Here is a 25,560-nt window from a genome sequence, read left to right as displayed (position 1 = left end):
CTGCTATTATTTGTAAGTTGCCCTAACAATTTATAATCGTATCATATTTAGAGTTATCTTCATAAAGTATAAATGTCAGAATTCGGGCAGTTGTCTACGCTCTCCATTCTTGTTGTACTCTTGGCTGAAAAATGACTAGACCCACCAAAGCAAGGTTAAGAGGAAACCAAGTTTATTGAGGAAGCAAAAGATATATTTACAGAGAAAAATGCATTCACCCATAGACAATGAACTGCTGCCCCACCCCCACCCCCTTTTCCCAGAACAGAAGAGGTTCTGGTCATGGTTTGGGGTCCTGTTTTATACTGTCTAAATGGTGTCCTCCTCCTGGTTCTCATGTTACCATGAAAACCACTTTGACAGGCAGTTAGCAATGTGTTCACTATCTCTAAGTCACTTTACAAACCCTATTATACCTGGGTTGCCTGGCCAAAGGGAGTCTTCTTCCTTCCCCAGGTGTGAGGATTAGTTGCCCAGGATAGGATTACAGAGGAGGAGCACTAAGACGGGACCTCAGCTGGGGTGATTGCTCCGAGCAGCCCCACTTAGTCCCTCAGGAGAGTCTTGGAAGTCCCTTGCTATCTGTCTAATATAATTGTATTTTATTTGTGAATATTCTTACTCCCCAAATTACAACCTGGAAAATGGTACAAATACAGAATCTATAAAAATAGGTGTCAAAAGTCTTTATAAAACAGAGCTTTCCATTAACCATTTATAATGTATATACATGCATCAAAATAATAAAAAGACAAAGTGGCAAGCAATTTGGGGTGACATAATAGCTTAAGAAAGACATAAAGATTTCATTAGACCCAACGCAACTTCATCATATGAAAACATTTTATATTCAAAAACATAGTTTTTGTGTTCACTTACAAAAAGTATTGCAAGCCAAGTACTTTCTGTTAGGTAGATAGTTAGAATTCTGCCTGTCTTAGGGAAAATGGACAAAACGGATGCTCTTCCTTGGGGCTGGCTGACTGGAGCAATTGCCCCACCTGGGAAGAAGGACCTAACATATTCTTCAAGGTCAGTGTCAATCTAATCCTCATTTCTTTGACTTCTCCTGAATATTTGACAGGCAAAAATTAGTTATATAATTTGTATATTTATCACCTGTCTAGAGGAAGGAGGACCAAAATCCATTTAATAGAAGATGTACTAAAATGAGCAATTGAAAGTATTTTTATAAGTCAGTCTGAAAGAACACCCCTTTTTGCAAAGAAAGAATTGTGAAGTATCTAATTTAGGTGCAAAGTGGGTAGCTTTTCTTTTGTTCAAACATATGCACTTTTTTAAGATATAAAATAAGGTGGCTTGGAAATGTAGATGTGCATATTTTATACCATCAATGGAGTCATTTAAGAAAGTATGATGGTACCCACTATGCCTAAGGGTAAGTATGAGAACTCAGAGCTAAGCAGAAGTGTGTGATGAGAACCCCAGGGTGGAAATAACAATAACAACAAAAACAACCACTCAAATAAATAAATTAAAGTAAGGGAAAGTAAAGCTGAAATAGGAATACATTGATGTTTTGGATTCTTAAAGTATCAAAAAATGTAGGAGGAAGGAAAAAAAGGTAGAAAAAGTAGGGGCTGTAAAATTTAGTACCTGTCATAGATTTTGATGATCTGTGCAGAAGAAATACTATATTTTTTAGGCCACAATCAAGTGTTCTTCACTGAGCTGATGGGGAAACAATAACAAAACCAACAAAAATTAAAGAAGTTAAGGGAGGACATTTGTATCAAAGGTAACAAAGAATTTGCGGATTAACAAGGAGAAATTAAAAAGTGATACGGTATCTACAGAACTATTTTCAAGAGTTTGGACTTTGAAAATTACAAACTCCTTAGCCGGGCATTGTGGCGGGGGCCTGTAGTCCCAGCTACTCGGGAGGCTGAGGCAAGAGAATCGCTTAAGCCCAGGAGTTGGAGGTTGCTGTGAGCTGTGTGATGTCACGGCACTCTGCGAAGGGCCATAAAGTGAAACTCTGTCTCTACAAAAAAAAAAAAAAAAGAAAATTACAAATTCCTGCCTAGTGAGCCTGAGATTATGTTATTGTGAGTGGGTTATGTCGTCTCTCTGTATTTTAATTTTTTCTTTGGTTAAATGAACATTATAGAGCAATTGCAATGATACCATATAAGGACTACTTTGTGGGTGTTAGTGAGACCTTCTTAAACTTCAGTGGTCCTCTTCATCAGTCTCTAGGTGAGTACTAAGCTTGAACAAGACATAATGAACAACCAGGTTTATGCAGTTTTAGTTTAAACTCTTTATACTTCTCCAATACAGTATTATATTACTTCTCCAATACAGTATTATATTACTTCTCCCTGGAATTTCCATCCCTTGCAGTGAAGTTTAGTTCCATTCTGAGTGCGGCACCTGTGGCTCAGTGAGTAGGGCGCCAGCCCCATATGCCGAGGGTGGCGGGTTCAAACCCAGCCCCGGCCAAACTGCAACCAAAAAATAGCCGGGCGTTGTGGCGGGCGCCTGTAATCCCAGCTGCTCGGGAGGCTGAGGCAAGAGAATCGCGTGAGCCCAAGAGTTAGAGGTTGCTGTGAGCCGTGTGACGCCACCGCACTCTACCTGAGGGCGGTACAGTGAGACTCGGTCTCTACAAAAAAAAAAAGAAAAAAAAGAAATGCCCCAGGGAGAGGTATCAGTATTTAAACCTTAAAATTAGAAGGCTTATTAAGACCACCAATTAGATGAGGAAAACTACCTCTTTTTTTATCATCATAAAGGCAAGAAAGAAAAAATTGAGATTACCTGGCAACAGTAAAGTAGAAAATCTCTTGCTTTACGTAGTTGAAAGGGTGAAAAAGTTAAGTTACATGGGGAAAAGGAACTCATTATTTTAATAAATAAATTGAGTGTGTTCCAGGTGAGCAGATGTATTAACATTTGAATGATTTTAAATGCCAAACGACTTTAAGCTACATAGTTTGGGATTTCATAGAATAATTAAGTGGATCCATCCATGAATGCCTGTTTGTTTTTGTGCCAACAAGCAGACAGGCGGTGCTTATAAGTTTTAATCACACAGGCTCTTCTGAATAGTGAAGCTGAATGTTTATCCATGCTAATCAAAAACTCAGCAGTAAACCTTATGGATGTATGACCAAGCAGATATCCTCTCAATGATCTGACACTTAAGCCCTGAACTCTCATTCAACATTGTAATCTACTCCCACCTAATTCTTAACACGATCCAAATTCAATTGTCATAAGTTTTCTAATTTCTATTTATCTGATTTCTTTCTGTATAATAAAAAAAATCATGCTTCCTTTTGAGCATATTAATTTTTACAATAAACAGAAAAATAAGAGTTTGCTGCTTCTTCCCAAAGTATCTCACATTAGACCAGTTATTCTTAAACATCTTTATAAATCACCTGAATTTGAATTCGGCTTCTTGGAGAATAAAACTTTAGCACATTTTGGAATATTTGTTTTTACATTAACCTCTTCGGTTTCAATGTGAAACCGAAGTGCAGTTCATATTAGATTAGTTGCTATTATACACTCCTCAAAAGAAACCACATAAGCCACTCTGGTAGATAATTCCACATATTCACTAAAAGGCATAACTATTTCTTATGTTCCTCAGTTTTCTTAGTCCTCCTGTGAGTTCCTCTGTTTGCAAGTGATTCATAAAGTTGAGACCTCTGTACTCACACAAAAATACTCACTACTGCAGTTGTTACCTGTCAACACGCCCGCTAGGAGAGGAGGAGCAGCACGTGTCTGCTGAAATGTTTCTCTTCATCTCTCCTTCATTATGTTTTTCTTATTTACGTATTGAATGAAGCAACATGTGGCATCAAAAAAGGAGAGAAATAAATCTCCCTATGATTAGTTCTACCAAAAACTATATGGTAATATGCAAAACCATAAACTGTGAGCAGAAAAAAAATGAAAGGCTTACAGTACCCCACAAAGTAGACGATATTAGATGGTGTACATTTTCTTCTTGTTGTTATTTCAGATTTACAACCTGATTGATTATGTCACAAATACTTATTTCTCTTCCTTATAAATTGACAACTTGACATCTCCACGCAACGTGAAACATAACTGACAGGTGAACAGCAAGCAGCCACAGGAAAATGTTTTCTGTACAAGGGCCTCCAACCTGCAGGCCTGTGGCTGCATGCTGATTTTGTGAGGACTTGTTTTTCTTGTCTGTGGTATCAGAGATCACAAAAAGTATGTATAAACTTCTTTTTTTTTTGCGCTAATCTGCTTTCATTAGTATTTATGTATTTAATGTGTAGCCCAAGACAACTCTTATTCTTCTAATGAAAAAAAAAGAGGAAAAATAAAGGTTGGACACCCTCTTAGATCCCAGAGTCTCTTCGTATAATCTAGGGATTGTGTCTATACTTTAAGGAATTTTGTGTTCATTCTATTCCCATTCAATTCCAGGAAGGAAGTGGGCCAGTAATTCTCTGCTACAGAGGACAGCGACACCCTATTCCTAGTTATTTTTATAGTTACCAAACACTTTCATCAAAGTGTGATAAACTGCCAATGACTTGAATTTAATTACACACATGTTTTGCTTGGCAAGTTTATTGTTCATCGTTTTAAAAAAATTGTAAACATATAAGCAAATTTTACATGAAATCTTTCAAAAAATAGTAAGATTATCTGTTGGAGAGTAGAGAACAAAACATGAGCTCGCTAACTCGACACATCACACATCACCGTTCTCGACTGTCTTAAACATAAATGTGATCTTTCTAGTATAGTGTACATTGTTTTTTTGGTTTTCTAATTTGTAAACTTAACCAGCTCAGTTATGACTTGATCATTATTCCCACATACATGTGAGTTCATGTTTCTGCTCTGCCTTATGCCAAGAACTATGCAGAGCTCAAGATTTAAAAAAAAATGTATAAAATTTATCCTTGCCCCAGATGTGCTCACAGTCTAGTGGAAGAAATATTTAATAAAATACAGCAGTACAGCAAATAATAGCATAAAGCCATGGTCATCGTGACATGGGAATAGAGAAAGAACAAAAACATTCACATATTGCCTTTTTGACTTCTTATTGAAGAAATATTACTAAGAAAGCATTTAACCATCTCTCACGTGTGCTGAAATAAAAATACGAGACATCTGTAAGAGTACCAAATTAAAGCACAGGAACAATTGTTGAGCATACAAATTACTTTGTTTCATGAGCAGAAAGGGCATGAATATGAAAGCCATTGGTGTCTGAAGCAATTTGTAATATTAAAATTAGTGCTCTGTCAACACCAAATCTAGGTTTCAGTGATCATTTTGTTTTATTGCAGCTGTGTTGAGTTGCCAGGTCCAAATGTTCTAAGAGTGCCATCAGCAGTGAACAGACTCTACTTTGTCATCTGTGATACCAAACTATAACCTGTAAGGCAGACAGTCAGGATCTGGTTCACATGAAGCACTCAAAGCTCAAAGAAATGCTGTGACAGATGACCAAGCTATTTCAGCATTGAGAAATGGACACGTGACAGGAAGGTTTTTGTTTGCAGTGCTATTCACGTTTTTAAAAACATAGCCTGTGGGCATACATACCAGATTTTGGCAGCTTGGAAATTACAGAACCATTTTCTAGTATAATAAAAAGACTGAGGCCAGCAAAATCCATATTTATATCTGTATAAAAGAGAGTAGAAAAGTTTCTTTTTGAAATACATTAATTTGATAATAAACAAGCAAACAAAATGAAAGAGGTGGGAAATGGTCAACTGAAAAGATGAAAACAATTTTAGTTTCCTAGATCTTCCTATATATACAGTATAAGACCACTGCCAGGTTCCTACCACACAATGAGATTGGCTCCCACATCACACTCATTTTATTTACCTGGTTCGCTTTGAACAAAATTTTAATGCCTCTATTTTCAAATATCATGAGATATATTTTGATAATGTTTATCGTGTTATTTCAAAAAAGGATTCTAGCATGCTTCATTTAGCCTCATCTGGAGAACCATTCGTACCCTTTGTTTGACTTCTTTACTAAAAGGCAATAAAGGCAGAACTCGCGGAGACTTGCAAAAGAGGAAATGCTATCTCTGAAAAAGTAATTCAAGTCACTGGTATAAATAAATATTGATTTAATCTACATTAAACAAGTTTTAACATAAATGTAAGCATTCGTTCTGTTGAATGGTTCAGACAAAACAGTTTTTAACAGTGCTAAAGCACTGTGGGAAGTTGGAGAACTATCAGGGCAAACACGATTAGTAATAAGTTTATTGGAAATGTCCACTTGTACTATATTGAGTCCTGCTTCTCACAAGGTAAGGGAATTCCATCAAATATCTTAGAACCAATTCATAACTCTTGCCATTTTCAATTGTAAGAACACTGCAGAGGTTTTACGTCAAAAATTGTGATTTTAAATTCAAATGAAGTTTTTTTTTCCTTTTCCTCCCAGTGCTGACTGTATCTGCCTGCCTCCCCAGCAGCATGGAGTTGGTGTGTGCACACACAAGTGTTGTGAAGAAGTGTGCGAGTGAGTGTAAGTTCACATGTGAGTGGGTGTATCTGTGAGTATATGAGTATATGTGTAAGTGTGCAAAGTTTAGGGCCCATTCTGGGCAGCGTATGTGCACTTTGTATCTATCATAAACTTTCTCATTCTGAAGTCTACTTTCTGAAATTATTGTAGGTACTCCAGGATGGTGTTGATTAGCATGTATAATTTTCTCCATCTCTTTACTTTGAACCTGCATGAGTCTTTCTTTTACAGTGGGTGTCTTGTAGACAAATGTAGTTGCTCCTTTTTTGTTTTTTGTTAATCCACTCTTACTATCACCATCTTTTAAACAATTTACAGGTAAAATGATTATTGATGTAATTGTGTAATATCTACCATGTTATACCTGTTTTCTGTTTGTTAAATTTGCTCTTTGCTCTTCTCTTCCTTTTGTCATTTCTGGATTAAATTAAGCATTTGCAATTTTCTCTCCTCGTTCAGCATATCATTTATATATTTTTTTACTTTCAAAAAAATACTATATTGCTTAACATGTAGTGAAGGCACTTTATAACACAATATTTCTAATTCTTCCCTGTCATTTCTTACAATATTCCTGTGATTGATTTTACTTACTCACGTGCTATAGTGAACCGACACCCCATTTCTATTACTGCTGTATCCAGTTATCTTTTAGATCAGCTAAGACTAAGAAAAAGAAAATATTTTATTTTAACTTTATTATTTTAAATAGTTTTTCTTCATATAGATGCAAGATCCTGAACTATATCATTTTTCCTTTGGCCTAAAGAACATTTTTAAACTTTTTTTTTTTTTTTAGGGCAAGTCTGTTGGTAAAGAATTTCCTTAGTTTTTCTTTGCCTGTGCAAGTATTTATTGCTCCTTCACTTTTGAAGAATAATTTTGTTGGATCTAGAATTCTAGATGTGGGCTAGTTTTCAACAGTTTAAATATTGATTCCACTTTCTTCGTGTTTGCATTATTTTGCTAAACAATTCACCATAATTCTTATCCTTGTGTGACTGCAGTCAGATGTTTTTTCCTCTGATTTTCTAGGTGTGGTCATTTCTTTGTTTGTACATATGTTTGTTTGGTATTTATCCTACTTGGTGTGCTCTGAGCTTCTTATATCATGTGAGATGCCATGTTACATTTATTTAAAAATTTTGTTAGCTTTTATTATTTTAAATTTTCTTCTAGATGTTTTGGTCTCAGGTTCTCCTTCCCCTACTTTTTCCCTTTCCTCTCCCTCCCCCTTTCTTCTTTTCTCTTTGCATTTCAATGTGGGAAGTTCTCTTTTACCTATCTTCAAGTTCATTATTCTTTCCTTGATCACAGTCTCTTCATAAATTCCTGGTTCATTAGTTAACACCTACTCAATAAGGATGCTCCCAGTGTGGCAAAATGCAAATGCTCTTTTTCTCACAGAGGCCGACATGAGTTTATTTTTTATTTTTTAATTATTATAGGTACATAATAGGGGTATCCCTTCATAGTGTACATATGATGTTTTGGTATAAGTATAAAATGTGTAAGTTCTTCAGGAGTCATGGCAGTGACCTTTGATACCTATCTCATAGCACACCTACCTTCCACCTCCTTTACTATCTCCCTACTGAGGCCCACACATCCTAAGGGCCCTTGCCCTTTGGAATCCCTTGCTTTGAGGGAATTTCTCTTGTTTGCAATTATATGCAAAATAAATTCACCCAAGATTATTTTACTGGTGTCCCCTTGTGGGGGAGAAGAGAAACTTCTTTATCCCACAAGGTTCTCTGAAAGATCAACTCACAATAAGGCAGGTTAATAAGAGAAAGAGGTTACAAGTGTATTTACCATGTACACAAGGAGAATCACAGGGTAATTATCTAATATCTGAGTGAGGTCCTGAAGTTTACATACTCTCATTTTAGAGGGGAGGGGAGGATGAAAAATACAGATAAGTCTTTGTCTAGGGAGAATAAATAGCTACTTGGGAGAATGAATAGGTGGTGGGGGAACAGATTGAATTGTAAATTATTCTTTTTGAAAATTAAATTAATCTGAGAAACAGTTCTTTTAAAATGAGTTTGACCAAGTCTGGTTTCATTCTTGATCATTTTTCTTGCTGAATTGTGAGATAACAGGGGAGGGCAGGGAGAGATAATTGTTGCTCTTGATAGGCCTGTTTGGTTTTTAGGAAGATAGAGAGAAAGCCCCTTGTAATGCCTGTTGATATCTAAGGCCCTTTAATTGAAAATACTCTTTATACCAAATACTTATATACTTTGGAGTGAAATTCCCTGAGCTCCTACAACCTTAACCCACCAAAAATTCATGTGTTCTACCATGAAGAGCTAAGCTTGATCAAGAGGAAAGCTAAAACAAAAAAAAAATAATCCTTCTATATAATTTTAATTCTCTGCCCTGGACACCCTTTTTCTCCCCTTTTCAGATGTCCTTCTTCCTTTTTTTTCTGCCAGAATCTTTCAAAGTTAGAAGAGGGAAGAGAGTTAGCACAGGTATAGGAAACTTTTGATGCTTTTGTTCTTCTTTTAAAAGAACACACAGCATATTCCTCCCTTCATTGTTATCATTTATCAAAATACTCCCTGGACGTTTGCAGAGAAAGAATGTGTGTTCTGTAAAGGCAAAAATGCCCAAGCAATTGTCAATGCTTCCCAGTGATATTTGGTAGAAACATTAAAATATGTACTTTAATAAGTAAATGTATTCTTTAATATAGTTAACTTGTAGGTATAAAGTGAGTTATTTAAAGTATTATAAAAATGTATTTTAGAAGATTAAAAATGTTACTACTTTTCAGAAAAAGTATCGGAAGATAATTTTAATCTCTGTCTTCCAATCATTACTAAGATAATCCTTATTGCATTCATTTGGCAAAGACCCAATTCTAGAAGATTCAACTTTACACTCTTTCCAGACCCTAAAGTTGGCTTCTAACTGATGAATGCTTGAGAGTAGCCCACAGATTCGAGTCTGTATAGATGGGCTTACCTGGACACAAAGCAGTCTCAACTGGGTTCTATGCTTCCCTTGTTAGCTCTCTGTCTGGTTTTTTATAACCACTGTTTTATTTTTTTTGTTATTGTTGTTTGTTTCAATCTTTTGTTCTGTTCATCCCTCCACTGATCCCTATTTAGTTGAAATTGCTCCAATATCCATCCAGTTTCCTAAGACAGAAATCTGAGTATCTTCTTAGATACTTTTCTTTAACCTCTGACATCTACGCAAACACAGATCATTAGAAATGAAATCCATTACCATATTTTGAATCTGCTTAATTTGTATCCTTTCTCATTACCACTGTTCAGATGATCATCACCTCCCAATTATGTCTTCTAAATGACTCTCAACTTCCACTCTTCTCTTTTCTTCACAAAGCAGCCAGGATATATTTATTTGTAAAACGCACATCAGAGTGTGTTCCTCCCTTCTCAAATCCTTTGGTGCTTCCTCTTGCTCTTATAATTGAAGTCCAAATGATAAGGAACTTTTTAAAAATACACGAACTGTTCTCTTTCTTTTCCTTACATGGACCAACATTGAACAACTTTTAGTCTCTAGAAGGGATAGAAGGCACTCTGGTAATGATTACCTTTTGAATGTATAATTCCGTCTAACACACAACCTCAGCTCCACCCCTACTCCAACCCATAGTCTCACCTGAGTGATCGAACCTTCAGATCAAAAAGGCTTTTGTAAATCTTAGATCAGTGCCTTGCCCCTAGCACCTGTGTTGTATCATAGACCCATGGAATTTCCATTTTACGTTGCATTATAATATGCTGAGGTTTTTATCTATAATATACCTCCCATTTGGCCTAAGCTCATATAGGCAAAAATCAAGCATGATTTATTCACCATTATATCTCTAGTTCCTAAAAGACTGCCATTTAAGAAATATTTGTCAATTGGTTGAATGTTTGAATAACTTAAGATGACAATTTTTTCACTACAAACTGTTGAACTCTCTTTGAGGCTGTTAGAGAAATTTACCCTGATTACTAACGGACATGTTTTGTCTACCCAGTGTCTGAACTGCTGTGATTATGACTTTTCACTTCCCTGACTTTTGTGTGGCATCATTGCAACATGGTGGAAAAGGAGTTTGACTTCTTAAAATGAGAGTAATGCTAAGTATCACAGAGGGAAAGCAGGTTTGGTTGTCTTTCATCCTATAAAAATGGAAGATGTTTGTTGAAAATCAGGATATTTTAAAAGGCAATTGCCGTGCCATCTAAAATTCCCACTCTGTCTTGCCTACAAAAAGAAAAATAAAACACAAATATATGCAATAACTATATGGTTTTGAGCATGTGTTGTCTTTTAATGATTTAAGCTTCTATTAACGCACAAGAAAAATGGAGAGTAAAGCTTGCTCACTGACACAGCCAGAGCCTTCTGTTCTCTGTTAGAACAGCCACCCTATTTACTGTGGCTTTGACGAAGCCTCTGCCCAAGTAGTTCTCTATTCAGGAAGATCAGTGTTTACACTCTAGTTGGTCTTAAGTCAAAACCGTTCTGATTTATTAATAATGTACTAACCAAATATTATGACTGAAAAACTGGGACACTGGTAAATAATCAGATGCAGAATAGAACTTCACTTGCATTTAGTCTGATAACGAAAATGGAAAACACAAATAAAAAATGTAATTTAGCAATTCATTGTATCCCGTTAAACACCAGCTGTTTTCTGGGTTTTAGAATTGAACGTTTTGTGTTTTCCCTCACGTCTTTAGACTTTGGGGAATAATTGAAAAACAAATAAGTTAGTCCATATTTCTACTGGCAAAAAATAACTGTGTGTTACCAAGGACTCGTCTGTTCATTCAATGGATATTTGGTGCACACCTATTATGTGCCAGACTTTTTACTGAATACTGAAGATACAACAGTGAATGATAGCAGCAGAGTCCTTGCATCCAAGGAGCTTACAGTCTAATGTGAGAGGGAATAGATAATAAATAACAAAATAAATACATAGCCTGTCAGGTGGATAGTGCCCTGAAGGGAATGGGGAAAGGCCTGAGGAGTGTTCTTTGATTTAGTCATGTAGCAGTGCGCAAAGCAAGTCATCAGCTTATGACAACTACCCTTGGGTAGTGTCTGCTTCTAAAATCTACTCATTGAGCTTTTTAAAATGAAACAAAGGATTCCATTTAACAATCTCCTCCTATATTGATTTTTAACTACAGCTGTCAGAGGTGATGCTGATAGATAAAACTTGCATTTATTAAGTTTTGGTGTTTTATTTCACAGCCTAGTGACTATCATTAATAATAATTTATTGTATATTTCCAAATAGATAGAAGGGGATTTTAAATATTCCCACCACGAAGAAACTACAACTATCTGGCTGATGGATATGCTAATTAGACTAATTTGATCATTCATAATGTATATATATACCAAAATATTGCATTATACCCTGTATAGATGTATGCAATTATGATTTGCCAATTCAAAATAAAATGAACCTTAGAAAAGTATTGTGAAGACTGTATTGTGAAAAGTATTGTGAAAGAGCTTCATGTATTAGGAATCAACTGTAGTTATTTTCACTCTGGATTACGTGTATCCAACATTTTCTGGTTTAAGTAGAAATTACATTATCTTAAGCGATGATATATACAGATGAATTCTGCAGAAGAAACACTAACTTTGCTTACAAAAGACATCTCTGAGATACACGTCAAACAATTTAATTATATTTGATATGTCAATTATTCTAAATTTATTTAGTTGAGTTTTATAATGATAACTTTCATACAATGATTTCATTTTACCAAATGTTTTGGAATATGTCTATTCATTTCAGCATGACAACAAACCTATAAACTAAGTTATTGTTTTTATGCAACAGTACAGAAATCTAAGATTCAGAGAAGGTACCTGCTAGAGTAATGAAGAGCTCGTCCTCAAATCTAGGCATCAGGATTTGTATTGCCCTGTTGCATATAAATCAAAACAACATGGATTATTGCAACAACCCAAAGTTATTTGTCTGTATTTTCAGACTCATGAAGTAAAGATTTCTAGGACATTTGAATCACTCTCTCTTTCAATATTTTAACTCATTTATTACTGTTATTTTCTTCGTCGAACCTGGTCCAAATTATAAACCAAAGTTCTCAGACACACAAGAAAAACCTTCTTTTGAACAGTCAAGGGTATGAGATGTTAAAACATCAACTAGGAATAGTGATTAATTATAAATGCTTGTGGGAATGCTCATCTTAGATGAAACCACATTGAAAGCCACATGGAGCAAAAGAGCCCCTCAGCTTACGAAAGAAGCCTGAGCAGAAGATCAGTAACTGGAGTTTATTCTGAGTGGAGATTTAAAGATGCGAAGTAAACTAGTCCTAGCAGGCGCCTTTTTTTTTTTTTTTTCCTGTTCTTCTAACCCACAGATGATGAGATGTGTTTGAATCTGGAGCTTTTTCTTGCTTCTCTTTCTTCTTTCCTCCCTCCATCCCTCCTTCCTTCCTCTTTCCCTCCATCCCTCCTTCCTCTCATTTTTATTCATTTTTCTTTTTTCCTCCCTTTTCCTCTCCTCTTTCACTTTCTCTCCTTTCCCTTCTTCCAAGAGTGGTACTTAGAGATTAGAAGATTAAAGCTCCTTTCTATGTATTTCTATAACACATTTCTTAGTAGAAGTTGTATTTGATTATGGAAAACGTCAATGTTTGTTTTTCTGTTTTTTCGGGGGCGGGGGGCTTGGTTTTTCTGACACAGAGTCTTACTATGGCGCCCTTGGTAGAGTGCTGTGGCGTCACAGCTCACAGCAACCTTAAACTCTTGGGCTTAAGCCAGTCTCTTGCCTCAGCCTCCCAAGTAGCTGGGACCACAGGCACCTGCCACAACGCCCAGCTATTTTTTGTTGCAGTTGTCACGGTTGTTTAGCAGCCCCAGGCTGGGCTCAAACTCATTAACTCCGGTGTATATGGCTGGCACTGTAACCCCTCTGCTATGGGCGCTGAGCTATCAATGTTTATTTTTAATGCTGCAAGGGAAGTAAAAGCTTTCAAAACGAAATAATCATTTCTGTCTTTAGTATTCATTATCTTGTCTTGATTTGGCCAGAGTCCACTAATCAGCAAAAATGTATGTGTATGTATAAATATAGATATTGAAATATCAACTTTAATTTTTCTTATTCCCTGCCAAATCAAAAACATGTAAATGAAACTTTACATTGAAACAATTCTAGGAAGAGTTACAAAGAAATGTTGCTAGGTACAATACAGGGTTATTACAGATAAAATTAACAGGTAATTAAAATGAAAGAAGGAGAGGAGGCAGAAAACAGAAGGAAGTTTGACAGACTTTTTGCTGAAATATTTCTGCCAGAACAATGGTGTATGACAGAGCATATCTTTCAGATTCACATGCCCATTTGTTTTTTTTTTTTAAGATTGTGGTAAGAGCACTTAACTTAAGATCTACCATCTTAACAAAGGTACAATATACTTGTTGACTATTTTGAATTCTAGATTTGCTGATATTGCTTGTATAACCCCAGACAGGCCACTTGAACCCATTGATCCTCATTTCTTTTTCTTGAAAACAAAATAATTTCTTTGTACCTAATCAAGTAACACGACAAAAGTAAACACTAAACCACTTTCTAAAGTTAACATGCTGGTTCGACAATATACTATGTTAGCAAAGCATTAAGCAATTGTTCCAAAATACGTTTTACTTTTGAAAAATAAAATGGTATATAGATAGAGGATTCCAAAGCAACAACAATCTTCATGTTAACTGAAAGAATAATCAAGTTGCAGTAGGTTTGGACAAACTTTTCTCACTTTTGATATCTAAGAACACAGATGTAGGCATTTACCAAGTTATTATTCACCTAGGACTAAAGAGTTGCTCAGGACTGGGTTGCCTAAAATTATTACCAATGGTTATGTGGTGTGTGTTTAAATCAAAAAGTGCTATTCATGTTCAAATCTGTAATGTTAAGCATAGTCTGATTCTTGGTATCTCTTGTGTAGTACCAACCTATATTGAGAATAAAATAAAGAGACAAAATTACCTTTTGTAAGAAAAATATGAGTGCAATTCCAAAACCCATCTGATGATGGGCCAGGAGGGACCCCTTCCTTTAGAGTCTATCTATCTTCACGTTTTATGAGAGCTAAAAGCATAATCAATAATTTAACAAGCTAATGGACATATTTTTAAACACAACGGACTCATTCTGAAAGGAAGCATGCTGTCAGAGTCACAGAGGGCAAAAGATAGAAAGTGACTGCTAATATTTATATTAAAAAATACTGTGCTGTGCTATGAGAACAGTATGAGGTGCCTGCAAGCAGGGTATTTTTCCTCTTGCTCTGCAAAACTGTTCTTTCTGTTTTTATTATTGTTTGTTTTTCTATGAACTGTGTATCTGTCTACTCTGTAAAGGATTTGATTTTAGAGAAACTATCTGGCACAAAACTAATTACTCAAATGTTTAATGTTCATTTTAACTAAAAATATACTCTGATGATTTTTAAATTCTAATTTAAGATATTATATATAGCTGTTGATATTTATGATCATAAAATTTACAATTATGTTGGATTTGTCATAGAAGTAGGAAAATCATGGAAACCATTCTGGCATTGGCAGTGAAAATTAACTTAACCTATAGAATATTGATGCTTCATTTTATGGTTAAAATCAGGCCTTTAATAATTTTATTCTTCCCATTTTTTTAATCTCTACTTCCTCTATTTTGGATGTCAGTAACTTCATAATAGAGGAAAAAATAAAATGTTATAAAACACAAGCAACTAATTTGTCATTTTAAATATCTCAGGGATAGATTCTTGCCTACCTTTATTTATTGCCATCCCATTTGCTACTATGACTGTGATTTTTCACAGTTAAAGATTATCCATATTCAAATATATTTACCCCATTTTCTATTCTAGAGGTGTACTGAGTGCTATACTTAAAACCTCCTTTTCCCGTGAACTATAGATATATCATTGCGTGGACTTATTCCATAGGTAATATCTTCCCAAATTTTGTGTATGCATATTATGTTTAGCAAGTGGGCTAATGTCAAATTGTTTCCGTTTCTAATGAATGATGAGACTACAAGAGGACCTACAAGCTAGCCTATATATTTTTACAACATATGAAAGAAAGAATTTAGTCTAGTTTTATATTTGATTGTAACAGAGTTCAGAGCATTGAGGGTCGAGGCAGGAACATATGCAAGAGTTCCAAAGACAAGACAACCCAAAGTGCTTGATGTAAACGCAGGGGCACACAGACCTCAGGGACCTCTTGGGAAGGCCTGCTGCAGTCAGTCTACTGATACTAGCGCCTACTGAATACCTTACTCTTCAACTCCCTGAATAAGATGTGCTTGCCTGTGTTTGTCACATGAAAGACAAAGCTCGGCTTGCGTGAACCAGTGCACATCTCCGAGCTACCATATTTCAAATTGTGACCATAAACAATTTCACCTGTCTAGTACAGTCATACTTTCCCACATGATACTTTGGGGAATACAGTACTGAACAAGACTGTTTTTGGCATCGAATAAGAAAATAATAATAAAAATAAATAAATAAAAGAATGGGGTAAACAGAGGAACATACACTGTCATGTACAGAACAGTAGCAACGTGTTGTGAGTCTGTGAAAAATTATTTGCTACTACCTCATACCACAGATTCTTTGAATTCCTTTAGTTTTTGTCTTAATCATATCCATTCTTAATTCATCCTATAACACTACATACTCCAAATAGACTTTGTTATTTTCCTAAATGAGCCATTTCTCCAGAAATACTAAAAGTGAAATGCTCTGTCTGTACAACCGGTGCTTTTAGCAAGCCAGGTACCCAGTTAAGCTGTCCTTGCAGAATTGCTTTTCTTAAAGTGCAGTCAATTGCCCATCTACCAGCACTAATTTGTCTCTAACCAGCAGGTCATGTGCATATGCTGCTCTGTACAACAGTGATTGCAACCAAAGTGGCCAGGGCCCTTATTTTTATTCTCAGTAATGGAAACTATAAATACAGCAGCATACCTCAGCACAGAACCACGCTACATCTCCAGACTCTGCTTTCTTCCAAAGACGATTTTCTATTTGTCCTGCTTTCAGTTTCATACTTTTTTCATAAAACAAGTCTTATCCTCCTAAGAGAATTCTGAAAAAATTGACTTAGAATTAGTCTGCTCCAAAAATATTTTAAAAACCATATGTTAATACTTTAATACAATGATAATATTCATCAGCCCGTGATATAAAAATAATCTTCATAACATCTCAAGGAAATATTTCTATTTTTCATTTTGTTAGTCTTTTGACATGCACAGGGGCCTAAAATAACAATGCCAGAGGGCAGGTAGTAGATTTCTAGGACATTATTATGTTTTTTCAGGCACCTAGACTCCAGCCTAATTTTTCATAATAATTTCTGTCCTGGGAAACTATAATTATCCTGATGCACACTACTTACGCTGCCTTATTTCTTAATTACAGTGGTGACGTGAGACAAATGTATACTTATTGGGATCAAAGGCATAGCATTTGGTGGTGATTATAAAGAAGTGCTCTTGACAGTAACTGCAGTTACATGGTCATTGACTACTAATACCATGCTATGTTCCAGAAACTCTGTAATTAAGTCCTGCTACGAGGTCACTTCCTATTTGAAACAGAGAACTTAAATGGGAGATTGGCTAAGGTACCATTTAGACAGTGACATCTTTACCTGAATTTGTTCACTGATTTTGTATGTACCTCAGGTAAGACCATTCTATCAATTAACATTCAGGGGTTTAATTTAAATTTCTACCTAAGCAAACTATATAAAGAATATTTTTAAAAGTAGATTTTCTCTTTTTTGACCCTTAGAATGAAAAGATTTGAATAGATCCAAGGTGAAAACAAAGGACTAGAAATAAGAATGGAATGAGACTTATTCAAGGATAAATTTGTATTCTACGATAAATTTATAGTATTTGCAAATGCTATAATTCATTTTCTTAGAAGTTTTTATTTGAGATTCCCAAATAATTTCTTTTGTCATTCTAATTTAAAATAAAAAATGAAAAATTTAAGTTGCCAAGACAATACTTGCACAGTTTTCCCCACTGTCTTCTATAGAAATATGTTCTTTATCATTTTTAATTTTAACGCAAAAGGATAAAAAATGATGGGTGTAAAACTCAGTATCTAAAAATGTTTAGATGGAGGTATCGGGTATGTGATGTGTCAGAATTAGTACTCTGACTGACTGGGTGTGAGGTTTTGCTTTCTCATTGACTAGCTGTGCAACTTGGGCCAGTTACTTAACTGCTCTGTACCACAGTTTTTTCATCTGTAATAGGTGATAGTAACAGCCTACTTGGAAGAACACTGTAAAGATTTAATTACAGTACAACCTCTGTCAAGTTGACTACCTAGAAAACAGTAACAAACTTGTCAACTTAGGGAGGTGGTCAACCTAAGCAACTAGGTCTACCGTACTGACGTGTACATGCATGGCTGGTCCATGAAAATGAGGTCAACTTACAGAGGTGTTCAATGTAGGGAGGTGTCGACTAGAAAGGTTCTACTGTACGTCATCTGTGTAAAGGGCGTAGAACCCGGGCTAATCCACAGTAAGCACTAGATAAATTTTACATACCACTTCATGCGATTAAGAGACACTAAGGCCACATTGTCTTCTTTACCTTCAAGTATGATAAGGAGTAACTCTGATCATTCTAATAGGTTTTCCTTAGAGTATCCTTTCCAATATTCTAGGATGAAATAAAATAGAGAATGTCTTTTCCAATGTAAAAAGTGTATTCAAACAATGAACCCGATATCTTTAACTTACAATGCCATTCCAGAATATTTTTTGAAATTCTTGTACAGGGTAATGCCTTTATTAATTTTAAGACAAAAAAAAAAAAAAACCTCCTTTTGGGTGATTTGCAGTTATCCAAACACATGTTAGATCTTGGGAATAGAAGGTCTGCAGTGTAGTCTTGACTGCATGGCTAATATATAACCCAGTGGTTCTCAACCCATAGGTCAGCACCCCTTTGTAACAATGAAAATACATCCGGCATTAGGAAAGTTGAGAACCACTGATCTAACCAGTTGCAATGAAAATGATATTGGAAGGGGTGTTGAAAACCCATCTTTATTTCCAAATAACCAAATAACTGTATCAAGAAATAATATTATAAACCTTCGATAAGAGGCAATGATTGTCCGTTTAAAACAGCCAGGAGACATTTGATTTTTCTTCTGTATTATTTTTTCTGTTTAATTTCAGATGTTACATTTATTCTAATATTATTATTTGTAACATATCTCACTTTTTCTTTTTACATAATACATGTTTTTGTTTTACTATTCATCTAAATGTCATTGGATTCTCAATAGACAAGTGCAATAAAATTGAATTGAGTCATCTTTGACGTTTTGTTGATATTTAGTCATATAAAAACCACAGCCAGATTCTCTCTATATAAAGCCAGATGTATGTATGTATAAAACTATACATAAATTGTATGTATAAATACCATATGTTTATATAAACATACCAAGATTATCCATGTATGAAATGAGACAAGATTATCCATGTATAAAATGAGACAAGGTATAAAATGATATGTGTATGTTATATACTCTGGCTTTCTACATCATGTAAATACATAGTTATAAGGTATATTCTTAAAGGTAAGAGGACAGAACATATTTTACTTATTTTGGGGGGTTGGTTTGTGCTTCTTAAATATTTAGACTTATAAAATTTAAAGGACACTTCAACCTAGTACTCACATTGTTGTGACATATTTATAGATCAATGTAGCTGTAGTGAAAAGAACTTTTAAAAATTCTTGAATTTGAATATAAGGTGAGATAGAAGAATAAGTGTGAAATATTAATTTTGGCACAAAACAATAACTCTTTTTATGAATTACATAAATCATCTTTGAAATTTAGGTTAAGATTACACAATATCTCTTTTATTTAGTATTTTTTTATTTCCTGCAATATCTTATTGACTATACATTAGACGATGTCTGTCATCACCCTCAAAATTTTGGTTGCTCTGTTTCAAAAGCAGTCAGTCTAATTTCACTTTTCTTAGTCTTGGATCCACAAAACAACACCACTGAAAAACTGGGATATTTTTAGAGTTAGTGTTCATGTAGGAAAAGTTGTAAAAAGATTGATGACTATGAAAGAGTTTTGGGCTAAAGGCAGTTTTTGTGCAAACATGAACAGTTTATTTCAATACCACAAAGTTTTCTTGAGTCCAGATCCATTTCAGTTTATGTACATGTTTACACCCGAAAGATCTGAAACAAATGTTTAGTTTTAGAACTGGTTAAATATAGGTTCCTCAGCAGTCCTGAAGTAAATAGATTTTGGGATTTGATAGTATTATTTATTTAATAGGCAAAAGCTAGTATGAAACCTAATGCTATACTTCTCATGTACCGTGATGGGATGCCAATCTCAATTTCAATTTTAATTTTTTTTTTAATACCTGACATGGTAGACCATGCCCTCTTCTTCTTCTTTTTTTTTATTATTAAATCATAGCTGTGTACATTAATCCGATCATGGGGCACCATACACTGGTTTTATAGACCATTTGACATATTTTCATAACATTGGTTAACATAGCCTTCCTGGCATTTTCTTAGTTATTGTGTTATAAGACATTTATATTCTACATTTACTGAGTTTCATATGTACCCTAGTAAGATGCACCGCAGGTGTAATCCCACCAATCACCCTCCCTCCGCCCATCCTCCCCCTCCCCCTCCCTCTTCCCCTTCCCCATATTCTTAGGTTATAACTGGGTTATAGCTTTCATATGAAAGCCATAAATTAGCTTCATAGTAGGGCTGAGTACATTGGATACTTTTTCCTCCATTCTTGAGATACTTTACTAAGAAGAATATGTTCCAGCTCCATCCATGTAAACATGAAAGAGGTAAAATCTCCATCTTTCTTTAAGGCTGCATAATATTCCATGGTGTACATATACCACAATTTATTAATCCACTTGTGGATTGATGGGCACTTGGGCTTTTTCCATGACTTAGCAATTATGAATTGGGCTGCAATAAACATTCTGGTACAAATATCTTTGTTATAATGTGATTTTTGGTCTTCTGGGTATATACCTAGCAGAGGAATTATAGGATCAAATGGCAGATCAATTTTAATTTTGAGTGAATTCAAGCATTTTTTAATATGTATATAGAAATTACATGTGGTGCTCTCTGCCTAAAAAGATAATTGTACTTCTCATGAAATTCTAAGGCTAGGTGAGGTTCTGCCTGGATTTGGTACAGCTACTTTTGAGCTTAAGCATATGATGTTTTGTGGTTATTTTTATTTATCTTCCAGATCAGCATTTTCATGACCCATTTATCAAATTATGGGAATGACCGCCTAGGGTTATATACCTTTGTGAACTTGGCCAACTTTGTGCAGAGCTGGACCAACCTGAAATTGCAAACTCTGCCTCCAGTGCAACTGGCCCACAAGTACTTCGAGCTCTTCCCTGAGCAGAAAGACCCTCTCTGGCAGGTAACATTGAACATTCTCTCCTGGAAGGGGAGGGAAGAAACTAGCGACTTGTGAGTGTCTAATTTGTGTCAGCCACTTTGCTGGGTGTATTAAAACTGGTTTTTACCACGAACTACTGATTTATCCAATAGTTTCATTCTTTTCCTCAAAAGTACTTTTGTTTGTTTGTTTTATAGATTAAGTGTTTGCATTTTTGCTTGTTTTTTGGAGGTTTTATTTGTTTGATTGGTTTGGAAATTTTGCACTAAGGATGTTGTTGGTGTCTTCCCCGGGGTAATCATTTCAACTTGCATGCAGTGGGAGCATTAACTCGCAGTAAAATGGTTAAATATTCAATACCTTGAGTTAGAAAAACTGAGATCCACTGTAATCTAAGATCCTATAACTAGACCCAAATCTCCATAGGTATAACACCGTGCATATACAAAGGAAAAGCAATTTTTTATTTTCTGCCCACATAGATTTAGTTTTTCTTAATGCATCTTTATTTTTCTTTAACTCTAACCGATCTTTCACTAAGATGTTACCTAGACCTACTGATAAAAGAGAAAATTGTCAGTTTTAGGATTTCTTTTACTAATAATTCAACTCCATGTAGGGCTATTTAGCCTGGATGCATCAAATGTAAAACATCTGATTCTTAGCAGTTGTCTCAGAAAATGCTGCCTCACATTTTCTTAGTTCTTTAGGCATCAGATTATATCGACCCACACAATCAATAAGCTGGCTGCAAAGAGCAGCTCAGATGGTCCCCCGCTAAGCAGTTGGTAGAGAAAGTAGCATCACTGTTAATGAGAAATTACTGTGAAACAGACTTTTTACCATCCTCTCTCCCTCTCCTCAAGACCAATTGTTTCTTTTTATTCCGTAAGTAATGTTACATACTGGTCTGTGTCTATACGGTTAGAAATTCATTCAACAGATGTTTATTGAGCATCTGTTATGTGTAAGGTAAAGCAAGTAACTCCAGGGCATGCAAAGAAGAATAAAATACATTCCTCCAAGCTAGTGGAGGAATTCTTTACTCTGACAATATGTCTCAACGTGTTTTAAACTGATGTCTCAGTAAGTCATAACATGTAGTAACGATTATTCAGTAACCCTTCACTGTTTGTTTTTACATTAAACTACATATTTTAATTAGATATTCTTCCAGTAAGTTGCCTGACCATTTACATATTTGGTATAAGTTAAATATCCAGAAACTAAATAGTTAGAAGCATAATTATTAGGAATGTGCATAGTCCTAACAACTAGATGCTGAATTTTATAAAAGCAAAGATTGTGTCCCATTATTGTGGTTTCTCAAAAGAGCTCACACACTTTTATAAAATTGACAAACTTTTGACCGTGAATCGATTTTTATCTCATGCATGTTGGTATGTGAGATGTCTATATTAGCAGGTTCACTAGCAGGAGAAAGCAGCAAAATTAATAAAGGTTTCAGAAAGCTGATGTAGAAATAATTAGTCAGTGCTTCCCGAGCTCTGTCTTTCTTTTTCTTTAGAAAAAAAGTGTTTTTCTTCATGGCAAATTGTATTTGTGGCAATGTTTGAACTTTTAAAGAGTTCAAATGTAATTATTAATATTATTTGGGTATTAGAGATGTATTTTCTTTTTTTTTGGTAGAGACAGAGTCTCACTTTATGGCCCTTGGTAGAGTGTCGTGGCGTCACACAGCTCACAGCAACCTCTAACTCCTGGACTTAAGCGATTCTCTTGCCTCAGCCTCCCGAGTAGCTGGGACTACAGGCGCCCACCACAACGCCCAGCCATTTTTTGGCTGTAGTTTGGCCGGGGCTGGGTTTGAACCCGCCACCCTCGGTATATGGGGCCAGCGCTTTACCGACTGAGCCACAGGTGCCGCCCAGAGATGTATTTTCTTAAAGAGTGAATATAACCTTACATATACCAGCTCCAATATGATTGTGTTAATATGATAATTCTAAATATTGGTTGAATATTTGTTAAATCTAAAATACTGGTCTGGTTGATTAGAGGTACAGATAAAAATGAAAATTAAAAAATGTGATTATTTAGAGCAATTTATCATTTTTGGAAGACATAAGAAATGTATACATGTAAATGGTATAATTTGTAATTGCTGCCAATTTTTATTTTTCAATAATATCATAGGTATAATTTCCTAGCAAGTTCTTGATGAAAGAGAATGAATCAGAAAGTTTCATAGAATTCACAAATTTTATCATTTTTGCTATTTACATAAGTTTAAGAATTTTACACATATTATAAACTATACTTTTTGTAAAAGGTTTTAAATGGCACACAAGAATAAATATTTTTACTAAAAGTCTACCTTTGCTATCACATAAATTGTATTAATATATTTAAGAAGGAAAACAAGGAATGAAAACATCAAGGATAGTTAAGTGCAGGAGAAGATTATGCAGGTACACAAGACTTTTTGAGAACAGTTAAGTTAATAAAGCAAATCTGGTGAACTTTGTTAATCATAAACAATATCTAAAAAACTAAAAGCTGTGAAATTATGATAAAGCACGTAATACTTTCCGAGTTCTCTTCCCCGTGGTTCTCCCTTATTTTCATCCATATCTATAATACAAACAAAAACTGTAAGCATTGTCTTTTCTTTTATACAATATAAATTTAGTTCTCTTTAAAAAATAAACAAAACCAGCATTCCTTGGTAATTGTTTTATAGCCCATTCATCATAGTCTTAGAGAATTAAGATAGACAAACATGTTTCTCTGTCATTGTTACAAATTGTCAAAGTGCGATGTTAAGGCCCCTTCTTATTTACAGACAGGACTTCTTCTTTAGTTTATTTCACATTTTAAAGTAAGTTAATTGTTATTTTCTTTAGACTTTCAATTCACACTTTTTTATTACCACAAATCGAACCAAAAATGATAATCTTAGCATCTATTTGATTTCCTCTGGCTCCTTGTGTACGTTTTCATTAGCACCAAGTGTCATATATGTGAAGCTGCTTTGTCACCTAATTAAAACGTGCAATATGAGTATCTGACAACGAGTGCCTTGATATGTATTAAGCACCGCACAAAATGCCTTTGTGCCCCTCTCTCCCGGGAAGCTGATTCTTCCAAAGCCGATTCCTTGGGAATGTGTGCTGAGGATACACCTGGATGATATCCTCAGACTGTATCCTCATTAGCTTACTCCCTAGTGTGTAAGACTCCCAACATTATACACATACGTGCCTATTAATCCACATCCCTTATTGTTTTGGTAGAATAATGACTACAAGTGTGAAATAATAGAGCTTCCTTTTGCTTTTTAACTCTAATTATGGGAACACGAATACAACATGGAAGCAGCTGGAAGGTCCGATTCTTGCACATTCACTAATCCGTGCTTTTAAGCTCTCAAACTGTCAGCCTAGCTCAGTCTCAGTCTTCACTGGGTCACTCCAGAGTCTCACTAGCAACAAACACGTCAAGCGCGGTGTGGATTCCTGCTAGTCTGGGCGCCTGGAGAGGGCTCCTGAGCAGCAATCTCGTCTCTCTCTTTCTGTGCTAAGGTCTCCAGAGTGAAAGAAGTGGAAGAGGCAACCACGGTGTGCAACCTCAGGTGGTCTGCATCTTTGTGGATTCTAGCTGTCAACGCATCCCGCCCCAGCTTAGAAATGATGAGATTTGAATGTCATCAACATTTGAATGACATAAACACATCATAAGATCTGGCGGCACACACACTGTAAATTCTATCATGTGTCTGTTGAATGGAGGGAGGAATTCTGACACGGAGAATTATAGAATGTTAAGAGCAGAAGCAGCAGCGAGGGACCTCTGGCCCAACATATTCATTTTAGAGAGGAAGTGGATGACACCAGTGAAGGGAAATGCCTTGTTCTGAGTCACTTGGCTTATTAGGACTAAGGTCAGGGTTTTCTTACTAGGATACTAGTCTGGGTTTTCTTACCCCGCAAGCCTGGGTTCTCTTAACTTTTTACTCCAGTGTAGTTTCAACCACAAGAATATGGTGGTTTTACACTGAATCAACCAAATTAACCTCTATGTATATCATCGACTGTATGCGTAATAAAATTTCAGGAATAACTCCTCAGTTCAGAGGAATCTGATGCCATGTTCTATGTCAATGTATTCAACCTATACTTTTGAAGTAACTACATAATCAAAAGAAAAGTCGTTACCTTCATGGAAAGTAGAAACCACAATAGCTCCTTCACTATGTGAACACAATTGCATTATAAATTCATCTTCATATTTATTCCTCTTTTTACCAATTGATAACTTATTTATAATTCTATTAATGCCTGTGCTACAAAGTATTGGAGACAGTCATGCTAGTCATATAGCAGCGCATGCACATTTTGAGGGGTAAGACTGTATCTGTTCACATTTGTAACCTGGAGGCTAGCATAGTACAAGAGCTGTTATTTTCAAAGTATCACGACTGAATAATCAAAAGCAGAGGGGTGTGTGTACACGGAGAACAACAAAAGTTGCACAT

At 35.4% G+C, this 25,560-nt stretch overlaps 1 protein-coding gene across 1 annotated transcript in view; it reads left to right on the top strand.

The window, feature by feature from the left end:
* The window catches only part of LOC128588339 (bifunctional heparan sulfate N-deacetylase/N-sulfotransferase 4), a 295,881-nt gene that overhangs the window by 236,966 nt on the left and 33,355 nt on the right, over window positions 1–25,560 (top strand). The window contains exon 7 of the mRNA XM_053595091.1: window positions 20,901–21,083. Coding sequence (XP_053451066.1) covers window positions 20,901–21,083 — 183 coding nt within the window. The remainder of the gene's footprint in view (window positions 1–20,900; window positions 21,084–25,560) is intronic.

Source organism: Nycticebus coucang, chromosome 1 (assembly GCF_027406575.1).
Source record: "Nycticebus coucang isolate mNycCou1 chromosome 1, mNycCou1.pri, whole genome shotgun sequence".
Lineage (NCBI taxonomy): Eukaryota > Metazoa > Chordata > Mammalia > Primates > Lorisidae > Nycticebus > Nycticebus coucang.
Note: the sequence above shows the minus strand (reverse complement) of the source record. Positions and strands in the feature narration are given on the sequence as shown.